Source organism: Astatotilapia calliptera, chromosome 13 (genome assembly GCF_964374335.1).
Source record: "Astatotilapia calliptera chromosome 13, fAstCal68.1, whole genome shotgun sequence".
In the NCBI taxonomy this organism is placed as follows: domain Eukaryota; kingdom Metazoa; phylum Chordata; class Actinopteri; order Cichliformes; family Cichlidae; genus Astatotilapia; species Astatotilapia calliptera.
In genome coordinates this window covers 32,710,541-32,733,648 of record NC_137434.1, presented here as the reverse complement: position 1 = coordinate 32,733,648, position 23,108 = coordinate 32,710,541, and the positions used below count along the sequence as shown (strand labels likewise).

General features: G+C 45.9%; 1 protein-coding gene and 1 long non-coding RNA gene across 2 annotated transcripts; both read right to left on the bottom strand.

Moving 5' to 3' along the window:
- Nucleotides 1-1,092: 1,092 nt before the first annotated feature.
- Nucleotides 1,093-1,937, bottom strand: LOC145419577 (uncharacterized). Its single transcript, XR_013900869.1, has 3 exons — nucleotides 1,807-1,937; nucleotides 1,610-1,721; nucleotides 1,093-1,529 (listed from the first exon to the last, which is right to left on the bottom strand). It is a non-coding gene; the product is annotated as an uncharacterized LOC145419577 (long non-coding RNA).
- A 4,264-nt stretch (nucleotides 1,938-6,201) lies between these two features.
- LOC113035424 (uncharacterized) lies at nucleotides 6,202-19,900 on the bottom strand. Its single transcript, XM_026190977.2, has 4 exons — nucleotides 19,858-19,900; nucleotides 12,577-12,802; nucleotides 9,232-9,867; nucleotides 6,202-9,149 (listed from the first exon to the last, which is right to left on the bottom strand). Exons 1-4 carry the CDS (start codon nucleotides 19,898-19,900, stop codon nucleotides 8,306-8,308), a joined length of 1,749 nt encoding a protein of 582 aa, XP_026046762.2. The 3' UTR covers nucleotides 6,202-8,305.
- Between the last annotated feature and the right edge of the window lie 3,208 nt (nucleotides 19,901-23,108).

The window sequence follows — 23,108 nt, the reverse complement described above, 5'->3', positions numbered from 1 at the left end:
TATTTTACAGCGCTTGAGGCCGAAATGCTGATGGCAGCATATGCCGATAACATGCAAATTCCGCGGAAAAAAGTAACACAGCCTCAGCTGCAAAAGAAAGTGAGCATGCATGGCAAAACATAGCCGACAGAGTCAATGCGTGAGTGTTAATTTAAACATTGATCTAGGGATTTCCACCCATTTAACACGTTATTTTATCATATGTTATTTTATTTGTTATTTTATACATTTTATTTTGTGATGTGATGTGAGCGCAGGTGCAACCCAACAGGCCCCAAACGTTCCTGGCAGCAAGTAAAAATGAAATATAAAAATATAGTCCAAACAGGTAAGGTGTAATTGTATTATGAGCCATAGTGCTTGGTCTGTTTGTCCGATGTAAATCAATTGCAGTTAGAGGCTACATTAATTTTCTGTCTGTAAGCACTTATTGAAATTATCTGAGCACATTACAAGTACATATTTGCTTACTCTGTATGCAGTTGGCCCTCAGCCAAAACAGTGGGCGCCCTGTGGCCGAAGGCATCTCTGCGGGGACATCCTCTGAGGCAATAACCCCGCAAGACACAAGTGCCTACATAGGGGGTGAATTCAAAATAATACATGATGTGCATACATCCTTTCTTCACAGTCACCTTTGCAGTGCTGCTCATTCATTTGATAAACTCTTTACCATAATGGATTATTTTGTAGTGAAGTTATTTTCCTACTGATTTTGCCTTCCCTCAGTCTTGGTTGTCTTTGAGAGCATAATGACAATGAAGTGTAAGGTGCTTGGTATGTTTGTTAATTGCCATTTGGTCCCTTGTAAGTTATAAGTGACCTGTATAAACCTCATATTCTATCAGTTGATGGTGGTGGTGTACTGCATCTGGTGCAGCCTCCTGTTGAGCCAGACCAACATGCAGTTGTGAGTAATACTCCACAGATTAGATGAGTTTACAGTAGAACAGCAATGTTGTTTATTTCTTTACTACACGAAAATAATGAAGAAACATTGACAGCTGTTACAGAGGAGGAAGCAACAGAGACACTTTATGAGGTTTACATCTTTTAATACTTTGTGTACAGGAAACACAGGCGACCAATAAAGCCAGTTGAACAAAAAATCTGTTTATTCTTCTTTCAACATGTTGAGGTGATGGGTCAAAAGAAATGATTGTGACATATGGTGTCTCTGACTGCTCTTCCATCTTGTATGTCCGTGGGAGGGTCAGGATGTTCATGGTTTGGATCACTGCTGATGTTTGGTTCAGAAGGACAGTGTTCTCCTCTAATTGTGGCAATGTTGTGAAGAATCACACATGCCACAATAATGTCACATGCCCTTTCTGGGGTGACCCTGAGCCTTTGCAGGCACTGGAACCGGGCCTTAAGCATTCCGATAGTCATTTCAACTCTGGCTCTTGTCCTGCAATTAGCCAGATTATGTCGCTGCTGTGGGCCCGGTTCAGGGTCAGGGTAAGGGGTAAGCAAATAGGGTAAACATGGATACCCCCTATCACCAAGCAAGTAGCCAGTGAACTCTCCTAAGACAGAAGGATACACTTCAGTTCAAATGTCCCTGAAGCAATTGGTCTTTATATATTTTAAAGTATTTTCAACTCACCATGTCCAAATTTTGTGCTCAGTGTACATTCACGGAATATTTGTGAGTCATGGACAGAGCCTGGCCACTTGGCTTCCACATTTGTGATAATGTTGGCAGCATCACATATGATCTTCACAGTGCAGAGAACACAAATTAGCATCCATTACTATAATGAAATAATTTGTTAGTTTGACATGCTACAGGGAACTATGTACCTGTACATTAATGCTGTGGAAAGACTTCCTGTTCACATAGTCTCCTTCATTTACTGAAGGAGCAATGATTGGAATGTGAGTACCATCCATACAGCCAATCACGCCTGGGAACCCTGAAAATAAATGTAAAATTTAAGTAGTAGTTCAAGTATCACCACATCATAAATTAAGTTTTGTTCATCCTGATACCTGCAATTTTGTGGCATCCCTCTTTGATAAATCTTGTGGGTCTATGACCGGGGAACACCACAGACGAGTACAGGAGACGTTTCAGTGCAACTGTAACATTCCTGACTGCCCGACAGACGGTAGCCTTGGAAACGTGCTCAGCGTCACCAATATTATACAGAAAGCTCCCGTTTGCAAAAAACCGAAGTGCAATACAAATAATATGTACAGAACTGAGAGCATGTCCGCGATGTGTCACATGCGTAATATATGGCCTGAGGATGTTATCCAAATAAATTATAGATTGTGCTGAGAAACGGCAACGTTCGCACAGGAAATCATCAGGTAATGATAAGATGTCCAGACGCGCTCGAATCACTCTCTCCCGGCGGAGAGCTCTGCGGAGAATTTGGGCTTCGATATCTACCGGCTCTTCAAGGAAGGGACACGCCATGTCTGAGACTTCCTACTGTCAGGTTTCCGACAAAGGGGCGGAGACAGTCAGGGTTAGTTGTGGTAAACCTGCTAGGGGGCAGGTTAGCTTCACGGCGTGTGTCGTCATAGTGACTCACTCAGGCTGCAGCTGAACTCGCTTTGTGAAACCGAAAACCCAGAGTTTTCGTTAACTCAGGGTATACTTACTCAGTTTTTCCACTAAACCGGCTTCCTGAAACAGGGCCCAGGCCTCGAGGGCCTGGAGGTTTCAGATGCATCCTTGATCCAACACAGCTGATTTAAATGGCTAAATGACCTCCTCAACATGTCTTGCAGTTCTCCAGAGGCCTGCTAGTGAACTAATCATTTGATTCAGGTGTGTTGACCCAGGGTGTTATCTAAAACGTGCAGGACACCGGCCCTCGAGGCCTGGAGCTCGATACCCCTTGTATACACAGAGCGGTGCAGCACCAAAGCCAGGAAGATCCCTCCCAGCCCGACAAGACTCTCCTCACTGTTGGGGTCACGGACTGGACTCTCTACACACCACCTCACATGAATTTAATAACAAAATAAAGCACTTCAGTAATGCACCCGCAGCTGTTTTCAACTGTTTGCTGTCAAAGCAGCACATCTTTTTAATTTTAGGTTCTTCTTGTATTTTTAACGGTCAGAATTGCACAGCAATAAGCATTTCACTGCATGTCGTACTGTGTGTGATTGTGTATGTGACAAATGAAATGTGACATAGACAGAGGAGGGAGGGGTAGAAATGGCAGGTCAGAGGGACCACGACTTCTCACAGGCTGCTCAGCAGATCCAGCTGCAGGGCGAAGACCACACGCAGTGTTTTAATGTAACTATGAATCTCCTAAGTACAAATATTACAACCTTCCTACAAGGTGACCAGTTGGACCCTCACAAACCTCTCCATTGCTTATTGGACTAGAATAACACAGAGTAGCTGAAACTGGCTGCAAACCTGTTGTGCCTCCTACATGGCAGTTGTTTTGGGATCTGTGACTAATACCTTGCCTCTCTGCCAAACAAGAACATTTACGAAGTGTCATGTCTTAGTGCGGAGGTCAAACACGGTGGGGCCAACAACAGTGGTTGAATATGCATTAGACAAATATCTGAAATATGCTGTTTTGTGAAGTAATCACAAAACTCAATACAAATGGCAGTACTGCACCTCTGGACTGTGTGGTTTAATTTTCCAACCAGGCCATTTGTTTCGGGATAAGAGGGCGAGGTGTCAGAAACTGCCTCCAAAACCAGCTCGCCTGACGGTAAAGAGACGCCAAGTCACGTCTGCAGGTGATCAAACATCTGCCAGAATAAACACGACCTTCACAGACACCAGGACACTCGGACCGGCTGCTCACCTGCACATCACCTTCCTGCTTCAGCTTCTTCTTGTTGTCTGAAAGCAGTTTGAGATCATCTCCTTTGGTTTCCTCTGACACAAACATCTATTTTTTATATTTTTAAATATTTAAACATTTTTATTTTTCTATATTTTCATTTTTAAAGTGTACCTGAGCAGCTGCAGTTGCACAGTCTGACCACTGGAGAGCTCTGCTCTCTTCCTCTTGTGTTCACTGTGAGCAGCTCAAAGTCCTGCTGGATGTCTACTGCCCTGCAGTGGCCGCTTCATTTGAACATCTGGATCAGGTTTAATAAACTAAGAACTTCCAGAAATGCCAAGGAGAGCTCGGTGGGCTCTGAGCATGCTCACAGCGAGTTTTCAGTGATTCACCATGGCAACAGGTAAACACAGAGCAGAACGCCCATTTTAATCTGGAGGAACGTGACTGTGAGTCATCTCGCTCCCTCATAATGCAGAATAAACCGACCTGCAGCTGGTGGAGTCGTGACAGAGCTTAGATCACGCACGTTATTGATTTACAATCAACTCAAACTGACCTCAGGTGCAGGTCAGAGGTCAGCCTGAACAGAACCCTGAGAAACCTGAGCGAGATGGTCTGCTGGGGGGAGGTACTCCTCGCCAATTGGAGTAGGTGTCTCCTCTGAGAGGAGCTCGAGCTGCTGAAGCCGAGGCAGGTGTGAGCACGTCTGATGTTGAAGGTGAGCTGCCCAGACCATTACGAAGGTCACCACAGGTAACAGGAAGGGTTTCTCAGCTTTGATGCTGAGGTGGAGTCTGCCGGGTTACACCCACACCTGCTTCTCTATCAGACTCAGGAGAAGTTCAGGGACAATCCGAGCGTTTCCAGCACGGAGGAGCTCCACGACACTCTGAGATCGTCACACTGACATCTGGATCCACAACCAGGAACTCCTGGATCTTTCTTTAAGAGTAGGCCGGACCCTAATTTATAGCTGGGTTCAAATATCTCTGTTTTATTTTAGGTCTCGTCTAAAACTGAGAAGCACATGAAGCTAGTACACATTCACTCTCAGAGACGCGAAGCACTCGCAGAAATCAAATATCAATAATAAATGCATATGATTATTTTTATAAACAGTGATGATGATGAGATACATAACCAGGTTTCTGGTGCAGCACAGCTACGTGCACACTCACTAAAGGTGGTAACTGTAAATAACCAGCCCCCCAGGTGCTCGCTGACCTTGCACATCCTTGTGAAGGACGGTATATATCTCTTATTAAGTTTTACAGACATCCCAGTTCCTGTACATGACCCCGTCACAGCCATCATCCTGCTTGTTTTATTTAAATCAGTTCACTCACTGCATATAATGTTCTCTGTCCTTCTGCACAGTCGAGGAGCGTGTCAGGACACCTTTGTAAAATAAAGGACTTTTTATATCGAGCTTGTGGTGCAGCGTATACTCAAAGCAAATACGTTTCTGTGAACGCGTCCTCCAAAAACATGAAGCAATGACGAGCTGTCCCGATGAGTCCCGCGGAGTCTGCGGAGCAGGCAGTGGGATTTCCAGGTTCCATTGTGATATTGAAGCTTTCGACTGTGTTTTGGGAAGTCAGCGCGATCAGAGCCGACTGACCCAGCTGCAAAAATTTTACCATTTCAATCTCATTGGATATTCAGTTCTGGATATTCAGTTGGTGCCAAATGCAGCGATCTGACTGGCCAGATGTTTTTGTATACTTGTTTTGGGTCTGAACAAACTGATCGAGAGCAGACAGAAATGATTAACACTGTCCTGTCACTGTGTGACGAGCGTCAGACCGAAGCAGAACCTGGGGAACGCTCACCCGACGAGCTCTGATGATGTCACCGAGCCGTTGTTCCAGGTGTTCATGAAGAAGATCCAGATCAGCAGGTGAAAGGTCAGACCTTCAGGAAGTCCTCTCCTAGTGTTGACATCAGATCAGTGATCGCCGACTGTTGCGTTGGCTGCAGCTCGGGTGGTGGAGCAGGTCACCTGCTAAGTGGAAGGTTGGTGGTTTGATCCCCACCTGCACGCTGGTGTGAATGAGCGAGTGCTCAGCGCTATAGAACAGCCGGTCAGTTTACCAAAGCTTTATCCTGATGAGCCGTGGTTACCATGGTAACGGTGACAGGTGAGTTTATTTAAACACTCAGGAAGGTTCTTTCAAAGGTTTATTACAAAACGCAAGACAAACATGTCAACTGGTTTATTCTATCAGCAAACACGACACAATGAACGACCTATCAGCAGGCGGCGCTGCAAACCCAACAAACCAACACAACATGGATCTAAGAGCACCGCGGACAGAGGAAAACGGCGGCTTCAAGCCCCAAAACAAACCAGAACATGGAGGCGGACGGGGCGGGGGAGGAGCCTTGTTTTCTACAGAACGCCACCGCCGCCTGCACACACTCATAAATAGATCAGAATTAAATTAAATCCAATCGATTCAAACAGTAAAAGTCTCAAAGTGTCAATAAGCAGGAAACAGAATGTGTGTGTGTGGGGGGGGGGGGGTCAGGCGCACTCCACAGGCTTTTATTTTGGAGAGTCCATCAGAATCCTGATGAATAAAACAAACATCTGCAGGATTTTTTTTTTTTTTTTTAAAGCATCTTAGATCGATCAGTCCCACTGATCACCGAGTCTCAGATTCACCAGTAAGTTTGGGAAATTTTTTTTTTTTTTTTACACTCAAACTCTTTTTCCTTTTCCTAATCAGACCAATCCGCCTACTTCCGATCAGACCGGATGCTCTGATCAGTCCACCTCAGATCGGACTGATCTGATCAATGAACCACATCGGTAAGACGTCAACTCAAGTCCAAAATCAGAAATACAAACCAGCCCAACCGGACGTCTCCTCCGATTGGTCACAGGGACTCTCCTCCGGCTGAGCGAACCAGATTTGACCAACAGCTTCAGACCGTCAGTGACACTAAAGCAGATGGTTGTTTCAGATACTCTGAGCAATCAAAGACTGATCGGATTGATCAGTTCGAGCGCCGACCAACAAAAACTCTCAACCTTCACATTCGTTCATTATTCTTCCATATCTGAATTTTAGTTTTTGGATTTTGCCTCTGCACACCTGAGATCAGCAGAGGTCACCTGACCATCAGCCTCAGAGTTCAGGTGACCTGCTCCGAGCACGCTCTGGCGGCCAAAACGCTTCGTGTTCAGACGTGGTTCCGATCTTCAGGCGCTCTGGGCAGAGCTGAAACCTGAGATCTGATCTTTGACGTCTGCGCAAGGTTAAGAATCGTTTCTCTGCTTCCAATCAACTGCTCTCAATCTCTGAGTTCAGGTCGAGAATGTGGACAGGTCCGTCTGAGTGTGCAGGTCTGATTTTACTTGAAGCATCTTGGAGGATCACCATCTGCGTTTATGTGTCACCAACTTCCTGAAAACAGCTGACTGGGTGGAAGTCAGGAACAAACCAAACTGATTTGGAGACTTTTACTTTGAAAACCATTTCCTGGTGTTGATGATGAAGATGAAGCTACAGGATAGCGATGGGCAGGGCTACTTCAAATTGTTTGTGGTAAAGTTTAAATATGGGTTCTATATTACATCAAATTCACAAATAAGTAGTACAGTCTGACCTTCGACCTCTGACACCAGCAAACATGACTGACCAGTTGGGGGTTACGTGCTAAAATGAAGGAAAAAAAAAGTGTGGAAGGTGAAACGCAGCAGACCAATCAGAATGCAGCGCTAGGAAGAACCTCAGCCAATCAGGTTACTCAAAGGGGATTGGGTGGGGCTGTCTGACAGTAAGGGAACAACGATGGAGATGAACAGAGGCAGAAAATGCATCAGAGGAGACGCAGGAAGTAAGCGAGGAGTTGATTACCGATTAATCCAAGCTCCAATATTATGATCGGAAGAGAAAAATAATCATTGATTATTCAATCGGCTTAAGATCAATTTAGAAAACTTCTGATCGGACGAACCACCTTCACTGATCAATAATCTGTTTGTTGGCCGTGTGTGGAGATCAAAGGTGGTGAATACAGTCTGATGGACGACCAAAACAACCGATCGGCTCTGATTGATCAGAATGATTGATCACTAACAGTTTGGAAATTGAACCTGCAGGTATGATTATGTCAGGACTCCCATGCTGCTCTGCATGACTCTAGCCTCTCTGCTCCAGGTGGCCTATAGGAAACAGGACTGTGGAGTAGGCAGGATGAAGAGTCTGCTTGACTGCGGACAGACAGGTGCAGGGGGCGGGGCGGGGCAGGGGCGGGGCAGGTGAATCTAATCCATTTGTAAGAGCGTTTAGCTAACGGTCGGTTTTGACCATATATGGATATGTGTGCCGGCGGAGGGCCTCCCACCGTGCGGCCACAAGTGGATAACCTGCTGCTATCTACACCAGAGAAGAACCAACAGTTCGTGAAACCCAGACAACCAGAATCTGTCCCAACGGGTCCAGAACTGGAGGAGAACTGGTCCAGAACGCTTCCAATCAGAACCTTCCAGAACTGGTCCCGGACCAACACCTTCACTCTGAGTCGGACTCGAGCGGCGCCGTCTCATCCAGTACGGGCCTCTTCCGGCGCTTGGCAGCGGCAGCGCGGGCACGCTGCTCTTCCTCCATGTGGGCCTTCTTGTGGCGCGAGAAGCTGGATGAGTGCATGAAGGTCTTGTTGCACGCTGCGCACGTGTACGTCTTGTTCTTGGCGGGGAGCCCAGTCTTCGGGTGCTGCTGAAGCTTCCCGCGCCCGTCGCCGTCAGCCGCCCGGTGGGTCAGTTGGTGTCGTGCCAGGCTGGAGGCATGGCTGAACTGCTTCCCGCACTGGCCACAGACATGGCGCCCTCCGCCTGGGGCGTCCTCATCCTCGGAAGAGGTCTGGCCCCGCTTGGCGGCCCGTCCGGCCCGGCGGCGGCGGTTCTTCTTGCACAGTGTGTAGAAGTTGGGTTTGTCGCGGGAGCAGAGCTTGAGGCGGATCTTAAGGTCAGACGAGGTCTCGACGAGGTTCTCCTTGCCCGGCGTGTAGTTGTCCAGCAGCTCCTTCACGTGCGTCACCTGATGCTTCGACAGCTGCGTGGACGTCCGGAACGTCATGTCACACTGTGGGCAGGCGTAGAACTTATCTCCACCCTGGATGACGGCAGTCGCCACGTGCTGCTGCCGCTTGGTCTTCCGGTTCTTGGCACCGGCCTTCAGTGAGTGCCGCAGGGCTGCCACATTTGCACCAATGGCGGCGTCCTTTGGGATGCCTTTGCCCTTCTTGTGGATGAGGCGGTGGCGAGACAGGCTGGAACTGTGGTTGAACTCCTTTCCACAGATGTTGCAGGGGTGGATCCTCCGCTTCCCGTGCAGCCGCAGGTGGCTGCCCAGCATCCTGTCAGAGAACGGAAAACAGGAAGTGACATCACACAAGAGAACAGGAAAACACGTCAAGCTCGGAGAGACCGGAGACAAACCTGCTTCCTTTGAAGCTCATGCCGCAGTGGGGGCAGGTGTAGCGTGCGTCCTGGTGCGTCGGCTCCAGTGCTCGCTTGGCGAGGGGTGCGGCTCCCGAGCTCTTGCCCGTGTGCGTCTGCTGGTGGCGATACAGGCTGGAGGCGTGGCTGTAGCACTTCCCACAGTAGCTGCAGCGGAACTGCCGCTCATCGGGCTCATAGTTGTCCTGGTCCGAATCGGCCTCGCCATCCAACTGGCTGCTGCCCGCCTCCACCAGCACCTCGTGCTCCTCCACACCCTCGTCCTCCTCGTCAGAGTCCGTCTTTATTTCCACGCTCTGCTCCGTCACCTCACAAGGGTACACCTCCTCATACGGGGCAAAAAACGCCTCATCCGCCTCGATCTTCAGCTGGTCGGCGGTCAGGTCCGACGGGTCGTCCGAGTCCTTCTTCACGCAGGAAATGGTGAACTTTGAGCCAACCTCTGCCCACTTCACTACGTACTCGATGGGCTGCGTGTCCAACTCCACCGTAATGAAGTCAGCACCCAGGGCGTCAGGCTCCGACACTGCCAGCTCCGCCTCCGAGTCCTCCATCATGAACAAGCGAACCCGGAGCGAAGAGGTGAAGAAGAACTTCTGAGGAGCAGCTGCAGATCTGAAAGGGGCAGGGAAAATGGATTAGTGAAGCTGCAAAGTGATTGGTTAAATAAACACCTGAGTACGACGACCTGACTATCGCCACACTTAGTTTATGAGATTAATTTGGTTTAAATGTTTTTATTATGTGTAACACATTTATTTATACATTACATCTTATGTGTAATGTATAAATAAATGTATTCATTTATCTTGTATTTATTATTTTATTTCTCTTCAAGGCCTCAAGAGGGCAGTAAAACAGCAAGGCGCCACGTTCACATCACTGAAACTAGAAAAGCGAGCTGCTGACTGGGAGACGGTGGACGTAAGGAGTGTGGACTGGAAGTCAGAAGCTGCACGCGAAGCAGGAATCTGCAAACATGGAGCTGAACGCATAAATTATCCACAAAAATAAGGCACGGTGTTAACTCTGCACATCTGTACAGGTACAGATCGGCTCTCCAACAGCATTCAATTTGAAGCTAAACCACAGCCCACCAATGAGAACTTCCACCAATCAGATCACTCAGAGAGCGGTCAGTCACATCTGACAGAAACAACAAGAAACAGGAAGAGATTCAAAGGAGTCGATTATCGATGAATGGATGCGCCAGTGATCAATAACATGGACACCAGACGATTGAGTAAAAAACCACCAAACGCGCTAAACCAAGAAACAAGTCATCTGTTCCTGTTCCCTCATCCTAAGGTCAGGTTCTCGTGTTCTTCTTCTTCAGCATAAAATCCTTTGTTAACGAGCGGCGTCACGGTGAGGTGACATTGGAAGACAAGCAGGAGTTACCCAGAGCTGCACAGATGTCATTGGACCTTAAATTAGACAACTTTTAATTGGAATTGGAGTTTAGGATCCTAAAACCTGTACCTGCAGACCCAGGGGAGGAGGGAGGGGGGGGGTCAACAGGTGCGCCTCAGGTGTCTGTCACCTCCGCGCACGCACGCACACAGTGTGACGTCTTTTGTTCCTAATTTGACTTTCAGTTTCAGCCTAACGACAGATAGGGTTAGCCCTTCGTGACGTTACTGTAAATAACAAATGACCTCTGAACCTGCCTCGGCATCCTAAACTCCAGCCTGGGAGTGTCAGTGGGTCACGTGGCCACCGCCGGTTTGACCTGACAACTTAAACCCGGCGGCCGTTCCGCTTTAACGCGGAATTCCGCCGCGCCGAACTCCGTTCACAATTCCGCGGTTTTAAGGTCGCGCAGCGCGCCGCGACCTGAGCAAAGGCGCCAGGCGAATTTTTCCACCGAAAACGCTTCTTCAATCAACGAAACATCGATTATACGTGGAATAAAACCGTTAACGTTTCTTTCACATTACATATGAGCAGACATATGAGCCATTTTCAGCAATCCCAGCGGTTATTTCCCAGTAGCAGCCCGCGGAGGGCGGCTGCCAGCAGGGCATCCATTATTAAAGACACCCGGTTCATCAGCACTTACAGCTTATTGTTCAGTTATCCAAATGCCGAATTTGATCAAACACCGACTAAAATGCAGAAAATTTTTTAAGTGATAAAAAAAAACATTTTCTCTACGTCGCACCTCGAGTGGTTGAAAAATCGACGGTTTTCTGAGTGGAGTTCCGGTTCGGTCAGGCTCGCTGTCACTGATGAGGAAGCAGGAGGATTTTATCCGCTGTCAAAATAAGAGAGCGGGATAAACGACACGGAGCCGCCGGTAAAAGGGACCGGAATCCGGTAACTCACCGAGCTTTGGCTACAGGAGAGCGACGTTAAACGTCGGAATCACCGGGGGAAACGGCCACAATAAACAGGAAGCAGCCTCCGAGCTCACAGAGCATTGTGGGAAAGGATTAAATGTTTGGAAGAAACGGAAGTACGGCGGATTGTCCTTCAAAATAAGAGCGTAGTGAAACAAAGCCAAATAATAAAAACACCAAAAAATCATAAAAACAATTACAAAATTAAAATAAACATAAATAACACGAATAAAATTATAAGGTATAATGTAATATAAGATATAAAAAATAAAATGTTAAATACAACAAAAAACAACAATTTTCAATATAAAATTCCAAGCTGAGAAGTTAATAATGGCCTGTAAGTCATGATTCTGAAAAACCTTAAAGCTACACATAAAGTCTAGCAATAATAGGAGTTATTAATAACACAAAATTTCATTTTTTTTAAATAGATCTCTGAACAATTTTATTTTGAAAATTCCAAACTAAACCGGCTTCACTATTGTATTTTGACATATTTTAGTCACAAACAACCTGAAAATATATGATAATGATAACAATAATTATTATTATTATTACCGTTATGTTCTGTCAGAAGCTGCTGATCAATTAGTGATCAATCACACTGATCAACCGCTGCAGCATCTGTGACCTCAGGCCTGCATTATCATCTTCAGAATTACGTTAAAATGATGACATCATCATCATAATCACCGTGAGGCAGGGGAGGATGAAGATAAGGTCCTGAGAAGGAGGAGGATGAAGGAGGGCTGAGAGCAGGAGAAGAGCCCGCGGTGCCACTCCTCTCCCCCCTCCTCCTCCTCCTCCCGGACCCTCGGCCTCTCTCGGTCGGGGATTCGGGCCGTTTCCGGCCCGCGTGCCGCCGCCGGCCTCCCGCTGAGCCCCGGTTCATTTATGGACCGCCTGTGTGACAAACCGCGCGCGACGTGTCCGTGTTTTCCCGCCTTAGCTAGCGGTTCCGTTCGTCACAAGCACTTACGTGAGACACCGAAGCGGTGCTGCTGCTCCCGGGTCGGTTCGGCTCGGTTCGGGTGTGAGTCGCTGCCGTGACCGCGCCTCTGTCACATCCAGCTGAGAGCGGCGGCGGCGCGGCGGCGGGGCGGAGCGTGCCCGGCCGCACTCAATGAGCGGCGGCGGCGCACAGGCGGCAGAGCCACAGCACACACTACGGCCTCTGATTGGTGGAGCTCCTGCGCAGCCTCTTTCTGATTGGACCGCGGAATGAAAGTCCACAAATGTCGCGAGATGTCGTAAAGCACTGAAAAGCCCGTTTGTGACGTAAAAATTTATTTATTTATTCTGACATTTCAGTCGCTCTCTGGTGAGCTCCAATGATCAATGAGTGTGAGTGCAGCAGAAAAAAGGCCCTGCAGAACTCCGTGAGAAAATCCTCAGTTTTAGTGAATCTTCCTCGGATATCAAATCAAATCACTTTTTATTGTCACATCACATGTGCAGGCACACTGGCACAGCACATGCGAGTGAAATTCTTGTGTGCGAGCCCCACAAGCAACAGAGATGTGCAAACACAACAACACAAACGAGCAAAATACAAGAATGGATATCTGCTCCGCTGGACTGGAAATCAAAGCTGTACATGTGGACCATCTCTAGAGTCCCCCCTATAATTTGGCACTTTAACCAGCTAATAATTCATATATTGTTCATATGTATATAGTGCTGCAGAACCCCTGTGGTTTCCCCATATGTCTGCACTGAGTAGCAGATGCTCTGTGTGTAACCCCTAACCCTGTCTCATTGTGTGTGTGTGTGTGTGTAGTGACACTGAAAGGCCTTCTATTCTTCTAAACAATAAACCTGATTAATCTCGGCTTCAGATGAGCGCCCAGGAGCACCTCGGCAACAGAATAAACATAAACATAAGATTTGTCTTGTATCTTGCCCCTCACTCCCAACCCGTCGCAGCAGAACCAGGCCCAGAGTTTTCCCCCTGTTAAAAGGGAGTTTTTCTTTCCCGCTGTCGCCACAGTGCTTGCTAATAGGAGGGTTGTTTGGTTGTCGGGGTTATCTCTGTTTTCTCTGTATTATTGTAGGGGCTTTACCCTACAGTATAAAGCGCCTTAAGCCAACTGTTGTTATGATTTGGCGGTATGTAAATAAAAATGAATTCAGTTATAACTGAAGTTGAATAAAATCGGTCATATTGTGAATGAATTTTGGTGTCAGATCCAGCTCACAGGTTCTTCCAGCTGAGATAAAAACAACCAGTGAAAAGGTTTTTATTTTGTTTTATTCTGTAAATGAGTGTTAGTGAGGCAGTCCATGTTTAACACGTTTTCAATTTTAACTGTCCTAACTTTATGTCTGTGAAGGTTCTCAGTCATCCAGGTCATCGTAGTCAAAGGAGCTTGCAAAGAAAAGCGTCTGGACTTCTTTAAGTTGCTTGAAGACGTTTCACCTCTCATCCGAGAAGCTTCTTCAGTTCTAAGGTCAAATGGTGGAGAGTCCCAGATATAAACCTAGTGGGAGTTTCCCCCCACAGAGGGACAAAAGGACCCCCTGATGATCCTCTAATCGCCTGAGCCAAGGTGTGAAACTGTGCGTGGGTCCCAATCAGCCAGAGTTTCGGGTGTGTTCATTGTGAAACCTGGCCCCACCTTATCATGCGAATTCCTGAGGTCAGATGGCCCAGGATGTGAGTGGGCGTTAAGGCGTCTGGGGAGGATCTCAAAACTGGATTATAGATGGCAGAGAGTTGGTGTCGTAAACCACCGCCTCTGTTCAAAGATGGTCGCTCACAGTGGACATAGATGGCTTCTTTCACTCCTCTTTCAAACCATCTGTCCTCTCTGTCCAAAATGTGAACATTGGCATCCTCGAATGAGTGACCTTTGACCTTTAGATGCAGATGGACTGCTGAGTCTTGTCCTGTGGAGGTGGCTCTTCTATGTTGTGCCATGCGCTTGTGAAGTGGCTGTTTGGTCTCTCCAATGTAGAGGTCTGAGCATTCCTCGCTGCACTGTACAGCATACACCACATTGTTAAGTTTGTGTTTTGGCGTTTTGTCTTTCGGGTGAACCAGTTTCTGTCTGAGCGTGTTGCTGGGTCTGAAATACACTGGGATGTCATGCTTGGAGAAAACTCTCCTGAGTTTCTCTGATACACCGGCTACATAGGGGATGACAATGTTGTCTCTTGTCCTAACTTTAATTAAATGTCCATCCATCCATTCTCTTCCACTTGTCTTTATCAGGGTGGAGGGGGTGGAGGTGGGGCTGGAACCTATGCCAGCTACCGTAAGGCAAAACGTGAGGTACACCCTGGACAATTCACTAGCCTGACACAGGGCTAATCCATTATTATTTACACAAATAAAATAAAAAAGTAAGCACCCTAATCCAGCGGCTCTGCTGCAGGATCCAGAGTTACTCTGCAAATTTACCTCATGAGTTAAACTGCAGGTCTGAGGTCAGAGTCCCGCATGACCCTCAGGATCAGGGCGAGGGACACAGTGTGACATCACCAGAGGCAGGAATTAACAAAGCACAAATACTTCATTTCAGTAATTAAGCAGAATTTGAAGTATTTTCACGGACTTCATGTGACTGCGGTACTTCAGGATCTAACTAGCACTACAGAAGACAAGCAGAGAGTGATGTTTTAAGTGTCAGGTAATTTGAAATGCAGCGTTTCTGTCAGCTCAACAAACATCACCAAACCAACTGTGTGTGCAGTTTGTCTCACAGTGTGCTGCAGCTGTAGGTCCAGCTGCTGTATTTGACAGGGAGAGAAAAGACACAGAGCTACGTTCACTCAGAGATGGAGACAGATAAGAAAGGAGGACAGGAGAGGAGAAAGAGAGCTTAGAGTTAAAGGAAGGATGCTCATTTAAAGCTTGCGTGGAAGTCCTCATGGTTTTAAATCTGTAGCGTCACATTATGTTTGTTCATAAAGCTGCTGCTAATCAAACTGAGGCAGACTGTGTTATTTAAAGGCTGCAGGTTAGTGCAGGGTAAACAGGTGAGTTTGCTGCACTGTGATGGGTTTAAAGTAAAGATGGTGCACAGTGGCTGTGGGTTCATGGTCACAGCTAGCTTACATCAAGTGTAGCAGAGACTCACTGACTGAATTCCACCTTCATACCAACGGTACACGGTCTAGTATAAAGACAGTGTAAAGTTGTGTAAATCCACAAAGAGCAGCAGGTCAGCTGATCACAGCCTGTGCTGGGTCTCACATTAGAAGTTATCGTGATTTACTTTGCTCACACTGAGCCATTTAGGCTGAAATAAAGTATTGCCATAGATTGATATTACTTTATTATAGTAAAGTAGCACAAGGTTTAGTTAGTTTTGCTCAAAAATAGCTGTTAGAAACATGCTTCAGGGATCTCACTCTGACTCTGAGGACATTTCAGAGCTGGTACTTTTTAACTTTTACTTGACTAAAGAAGTTGAATGAGTACTTCAGGTTTTACCAGAGTACCTTTAAAATTAGTATTGGTGTAACTGGGTCATAAATTACATATTGTTATAATTACACAAATTTTATTTGCCAGTTTATATCTGACTTTTAGGACCTTCAAGCCTGTAGTTATGTTCATTATCAGTTGGAGCCCCTCCTCATCCTTCTTCTTCTTCTTTGGTGCAACCCTATAAATACAGTGTACCCCTTTGGCCTATCTACAATTCCCCCATCGGAGAGGTTGATGTCATTTCTTTCCCAACACTGTACAACACACATATAATGTATATTTAGCCACACTGATGTTTCTGTTTTTAGTTCAGATATTGTCATCATTGTGGATGTTTTTGCTAGATGCTGTAAATGTGTAGTACATGTGTGCCACATATGTGTTATAGGCAGGAACACAACGGTTACATCAGTACTTCTGCTTAAGTACAGAGTCTGCTGTGACGTAAGACTCCAGGAAGTGAACACCTGCAGGGAGAAGGATGTTTGTATTGTGTTCTCTGAGCTCACGTGCTTTCTTCTGTTATTGGGCTGCACTTCCATTCTTCATACCTCAACTTTTTAAGTGGATCTATTTTGTTTTTTATTATTCTTATCACTTAGGACCCAAACTGAAACCACAATGTCAAAAACTGCTGAAAAAAGCCATGTTTGAAGACCATAGTTGTGACAGGTCAGGACTAAGCTCTCTTCGAACGGGCAATGAAGAAGAATTCCCTCGTCTCTCAGTAGCTCCTTCCAAACCTCTGCTCTCTAAGAAGCCACTGCTGACCAGCATTAGTGCTAAAGCTAACAAGCTCTTCAGTTCTGATGACGCGGTCTCAGTGCTAGCCAATCTAATAACTTCCTGGAGTGACACAGAGACAATGATGGTGTGCGTGGATGTAGAAATCACAGGTATTGTGTTGAGAAGAGGATTAAATCCAATGAGCATGTCACTGCCTGATGTGTGAATCATGTAACAGAGCTTGAGAGATATGGCCGCTGGTGGACCTTTCTGCTAGGACCTGCTGTTAGCCCGCCACAGTTTTCCATTAGGTCATAGTACCTGGTAGTATGCACTTTTTCAGGACCTACCTAAGTGATCCAAGCGCGTACTAAAGTGTGACGTCATCAGACTGCATGCCACTGTTTGGCTGGTGGGTGGAGTCACTCGATGGGTCGTGAGGGACTTTCGTTCACGAAAATCAAAACCACCATTTTTGAAACCCAGCAGCAACAGAAAGGGCTAAAAAAGCAACGCTGTGGTCCCAAGAAGCGTGGCAAAAAGCCACAGATGGTATGGTGCTGAGTGTTTATTATTTTTTAGTTTTCCCAGGGATGTGTTTGTTCCTCTACTCCAGTTTGCAGTCTTCAAAAAATGCTCCCGTCCTGGGACAAAGTAAAAATGGTAGATTTCACTATATTTATATCTGGCACCAATTTTTCACACCAGCCTATTAATCAACCAAAGACCCAGACAGACTTTTAATTCATTTGAAAGCCTGATGCTTAGCCTCGTCCACCCCAGCTGTAAACTCAGAAACCAGTCTTACTTGTTATCATCTATCGTCCACCTGGGCCTTACACAGAGTTTCTGTCTGATTTCTCAGACTTTATATCTAATTTAGTTCTGAGCTCAGATAAAATAATTATTGTGGGTGATTTTAACATCCATGTAGATGCTAAGAATGACAGCCTCAACATGGCATTTAATCTGTTATTAGACTCAATTGGCTTCTCTCAAAATGTTAAAGAACAGAGGTAATGCTGAATAACTAGTTCATGCATTTATTACTTCCAGGCTGATAATTCATTATTATCAGGAAGTCCTAAAAACTCCCTGAAAAGCCTTCAGCTGATCCAAAATGCTGCAGCAAGAGTCCTGACAGGGACTAGAAAGAGAGAGCAGATTTCTCCTGTTTTGGCTTCCTGTTAAATCCAGAATTCAAAGTCCTGCTCCTCACATACAAGGTCTTAAATAATCAGGCCCCATCTTATCAGCCAAGATGGCGCCAGTGTTTTCGGCGAGCCGTCTCCTCGAGCTTTGTCTACTGTTTGCTATCCTCTTTTCTCAGTGTTATCCTGACGCCTTTGCACTTCTTACCTATGATTGTCTAACTCTTTTGAATCTCCAGCCATTGACTCATCAAACGTCTGGTTTCAAGTGGCAACCAGGAAACTTTGTCTCGACTCAGACGGATATCTCTGATCATTTACGCCACTTTCCAGCTACCCTTCCACCTAGGAAACACCAAAGGAGACGGGGTAAACGGGGCGGTATTCGTGTTCGCCTCAAGGCTTACTTACACTCACTTGATGCAAGCAGCTATCACGTATTTATAAATACCCTATCTTCTTTTCATGTTCTCTGGGGCCGATTCTGCTATAGACTGCCCTGTCATTGCTGGATAAGTCCTGTTGGACACTGTGCTCACCTAGACTCCCCGGCCGAGTGCCCACCTGTTCGGAGCTGGGTGCGGCTCTCCAGAGGTGGTGTGAACTACAACAATCTTCGCCTGCTGAGATCTGTTCCAGCTTTCAACAATCTGACTATACTCTGGATGGCTTTGCTAAATGTTAGATCGCTGGCAAACAAGACTTTTATTTTAAACGACTTTTTCCTCTCATCGGGGCTGGATTTTCTTTATTTGAAACCTGGCTTCGTCCTGAGGAATCTTCTGCTTTTTCAGAACTTCTTCCCCCAGGTTGTGCCTATGCTAGCTCCCCTAAGATCTCTGACAGGTGGAGGATTGTCTTCGATTTTTAAACACAAATTTCGATGCCGGGAACTACCACCCGTCTTTGACACCAGCTTCGAGGTGCAGCTACTGGAACTGAACTGTGCCCCCCCCCCCCCAATTCTTTGTGCTGTGGTGTATCAACCCCCGAAATCTGTTAAGGATTCTATTTTTCAATTTGGTGATCTTCTAGGGAGCCTGGTTTTACGCTACGACCGTGTTTTAATTGTTGGTGATTTTAAGCACACTAACAAAGGATTTCCTTGCCCTTATTGACATTTTTAATCTTGCGCAGTGGGTAAGTGAACCAACACATTTAAAAGGTCATTCGCTTGATCTAGTTTTCTCTTATGATCTGGATATTCGTATAACGGATATCAGGGACTCTGGGATTTCTGATCATTCTGTGGTTATGTTTAATGTTACGCTACCAATGGTATTAACGTAGTACTGAGACAGCTTTGTTAAGAGTTTTTAATGATCTCCTTTTATCCACTGATTCAGGTTGCTCTGTGGTTTTAGTCTTACTGGATCTGACCTCTGCGTTTGACACAGTAGATCATAACATGCTATTATCAAGGCATCAAGTAGTTGGTCTTAAGGGCACAGCCTTATCATGGTTTAAATCTTATCCTTCAGAGAGGTCATTCTCTATCACTATGGGGCAATACTCCGCCTCCTCTGCTCCCTTTCTCTGTGGTGTGCCCCAGGGGTCTGTTTTGGCCCCTATGTTATTCTCTCTGTACATGTTGCCCTTGGGATCTATTTTCCAAAGATATAATATTTCTTTCCATTGTTATGCTGATGACATTCAAATTTATTTTCCTTTGAGTTTGCATGTCACAGATCCATCGCATACATTCTTTAACTGTCTTCATGATGTGAGAATCTGGCTGTGGTGGGAATAAGGCATGGCGGGACCACAGATCATCATTTAGAGCGATTTTATTCAAATCACATCACACCACAACACACACCAACCCCTGAGTCCCCGTGTTTTTAACTCAGCGGGAGAGATTAAGGATGCCGTGCAGGTGCGTCCGCCCTCCCTGCATGGCACCTGCAGACCACGCCCCACCACACTGGCCATCTCAAAACTCTCTTACCTTGAATGACAGTAAAACTGAAGTTATTGTCTTTGACAGCCATATCCCTTTGAACCAACTAACTGTTACCCTTGGCCCACTTGCTAGTTACCTCTCCCACATTGTAAGAGACCTTGGGGTACTCTTGGATAGCTCCTTCAAATTAGAGAAACAAGTATCTTCTGTGGTTAAATCCAGCTTCAATCAGATACGACAAATTTCTAAAGCTAAGCCTTTTCTTTCCCCCAAGGACCTTGAAAAGCTTATTCATGCATTCATTATCTCTAGATTGGACTATTGTAACTCCCTTTATTTAGGCCTCCCTCACTCCTCTCTCTACCGGTTGCAATTAGTACAGAACGCTGCTGCATGCCTTTTATCGGGTGCCAGAATGCATGATCATATTACTCCAGTTTTAGCTAACTTACACTGGCTTCCTGTGAAATTTCACATTGATTTTATGATTTTATGAGGTATCGTTCTAACTGAAGACGAACCAAAGACGAGGCTCATTGTTAGAGAGTTATCTCTGGGATGCTGGGATGATAGCTCCCTCAGGACTTAAACTCCGGTCAGAGAGTGGGGCACAGAGAGTGATGTCCGGATATACTTTAATGGAAGTTAACAGCAGCTCAACAGTACAGCAGTAGGCATACTTAACGAATGTGGGAGGGGTGGACAGACGTGTGGTTCTGAATAACAATTATAGCAATGCGATTGAAATATAAGGAGACTTTCGGACACTCATTAAACTTCTGTTTCAGTCATCAAGGATCTGTCAGTGAGAGGCTTCATTACTAATGCCGTACTAACCACAGGACAACTATAGAAACCTTTTTTTGGCCCAGTTTCATATTCACAGACATTTGACTGTGATGATGAGATCCAGACCAACACTCATAAAGAGTTAGAACCTTATTGTTCTTCCTCTGTAGTTTCTATGTTTGCTGTCCTGCTGTCTTCACTTTATTCCTCCGTGTGTGTTCAGCTTCTGTATTTGACGTCATCTCTGTGCTGCTGACGTAGCTACTGCTTTTTGTGCTTTCTTCTTTTGTTCAATAAAGTTGGGTTTTTTTTAAGCAGCTTCATCTAAAGTCCCTCCCCGTTTCTCAGATACTTCTGCGTCACTTCCTCTCCTCCTCACAGACGTGAGCAGAATAAAAATTTAAATAAAAAAACAAAAGCTAGAGGCACTTTGACCTGATGAAGCTAGATATCGGAACACCAGGGGGCGGTGTCTGCTCAGAGTTCAACAGAAGGAGAAAAATGACCTGCTGTTAGCTGATCCAAAGCAAGAGCTGTGATGAAGACATGAAGCGGACCATGGGAGGAGGTGGGACCAGTTCCTGGGACACACTGGGACACAAACCCTGGAGCTTCAGCAGGAGCAGGAGGGAGTCTGCTTAGACTGATGGTTCTGTCTCCGTTTGCTCTTAAAGAATCAGTGCTGTTATTGATCCATACCGATCGACCAGATGCATCAAAACCAGCAGCGTCATTTCCTGTCAGTGTGAACTTCCTGTCCTCTTTGGCCCCGGCTGATGCGGTTTTATGTTATTGATCTGTGATTAAAGCTCAGGTTTACTTTAAAAGTCTGAAGCTGCAAACACTCAAAAACAATCTGAATTCATGTTGTCACACTGCTTCAAGCTTTCATCATTTTTATGGATCAGCTCGTGAATTTCTCTGAAACTTTCATCATTTTAACTTGTGTAGCATTAATAAAGGTTTGTTGTTTTGAGAGAAACGTCACACAAACAGCTGGTCAAACCTATAAAAAAACCCTGAAACTGAAACAGGAAAGAGACAGAAAATAGAGAAGTGAAGCTGAAAAAAACCCCCAAAAAGTAAAAAAAAGAAAAAAAAAGACGTGAGCTCAGAAAAACACAGCCAGTGTCTGGACTGAAAGACCGAGGCACTAATCCTGGCAGCACAGGAACAAGGCCACCAGCTGCTGAGGTCAAGATGGGCCACGCCCCCTCGGGTGGTCGACAATGGCTGCTGATTGTATAACCCACTCCTGCTCATTCCGACCTCAGTGATGGGTTTTCCCGATAAGCCTGAAGGACACACAAACACAGCTGTATGGACTCAGCTGAAGGTCAAAGGTCACTGCAAAACACAGCTCAAATTTATTATCCAGTCAGTCTCCCCTCCCCCTGAGGTGTTTGTTCTGTTGCACACCTGCGCTCTGGACAGCAACGTGTTTCTGAACTCGAGCAGAACATTTAACAGCTGTTTGTACCAGAGCAAACTTTATTGAAACAAACGTGCTTGTTGCAAACATCGATAAAGGTGGGAAACTCCTCTTAATCACTTCAGTGTTGAAGGTCTGCGCTGCACCGCCCACAGCCCGCTGATAGCGATGTTAGAGGTCAATAAGTCACGCGCCGCAGGGGTCACACATCCTCGGACTCAAAAACTTTATTAATTCGAGTCCCTGCTTCTCTGTCCCTTGTAGCCCCCAGCTTCAAGTGATGTCATCAGTCCCTATCAGCGTTCTCCTGATGAAGGGTGTGACCTCACCAGCAGCAGTAAACAGGAAGTTTATCATCAGCAACCAGCCTCATTTCCAACCCTTCCTTTCTGATTACTGCCTTTCTGTACGTTTGCTGTTTAGCTTCCTGTTAAATCATGTGACCCACCTGTGTGAAAGCTGCTGTTACTGTCAATAAAGTTCACTCATTTAAAAGCCTGGCTGACTGTGATGAGATAGTATCGATCTGCATTTGGATCGATTAACCCCCGGCAGCCTGCCGAGCCTCGAGCTGTTCACGTCTGAGTATAAAAAAGTTTCAGGTCGAACAGGTCAGCTGACATTTGGGGAGTCAAACTGGTTTCAGTTCCAGCTGATCAGCTGACACAGGTGCATGTTCCTCTCTCAGGTGTACCTGAGTGTCTCGCTGCCTCCGTCCTAGGGCTGTTCGATATAACGATATATATCAGATGACGATATAAAAACATCCATCGTTTCATTTTACGCTGTTGTTTGTTTCGTGGTGTCGCAAAATAAACTGTTTACAGCAATATTTTTTCATGTTCTGATGTCACTGTAGTTATTATTAAGTTCTTAAAGTTCTCTCTTTTTCTTATATGTAATATAACCACACTAGGACAGACAAGCGCCTGTTTTCATGCGTTGTCGTTAGCAACAACGACGGTAACAGCATCGCGTGTCCACTTGTTTATGTTCCACATAAACCTTTCACAATAAAGCTCAAGATCCTGTTGAGACTTTTCAAAATAAACTGAATCACGTGAAAGAGCAGATT

Coding starts and splice junctions, on each gene's coding strand:
- LOC113035424 (XM_026190977.2), bottom strand. CDS start 19,900: ATGGCTGTCAAAGACAATAACTTCAGTTTTACTGTCATTCAAG. Junction 12,803..19,857: donor CAGTTTTACTGTCATTCAAG/GTAAGAGAGTTT, acceptor CGGTCCAATCAG/AAAGAGGCTGCGCAGGAGCT. Junction 9,150..9,231: donor ATGAGCTTCAAAGGAAGCAG/GTTTGTCTCCGG, acceptor GTTCTCTGACAG/GATGCTGGGCAGCCACCTGC.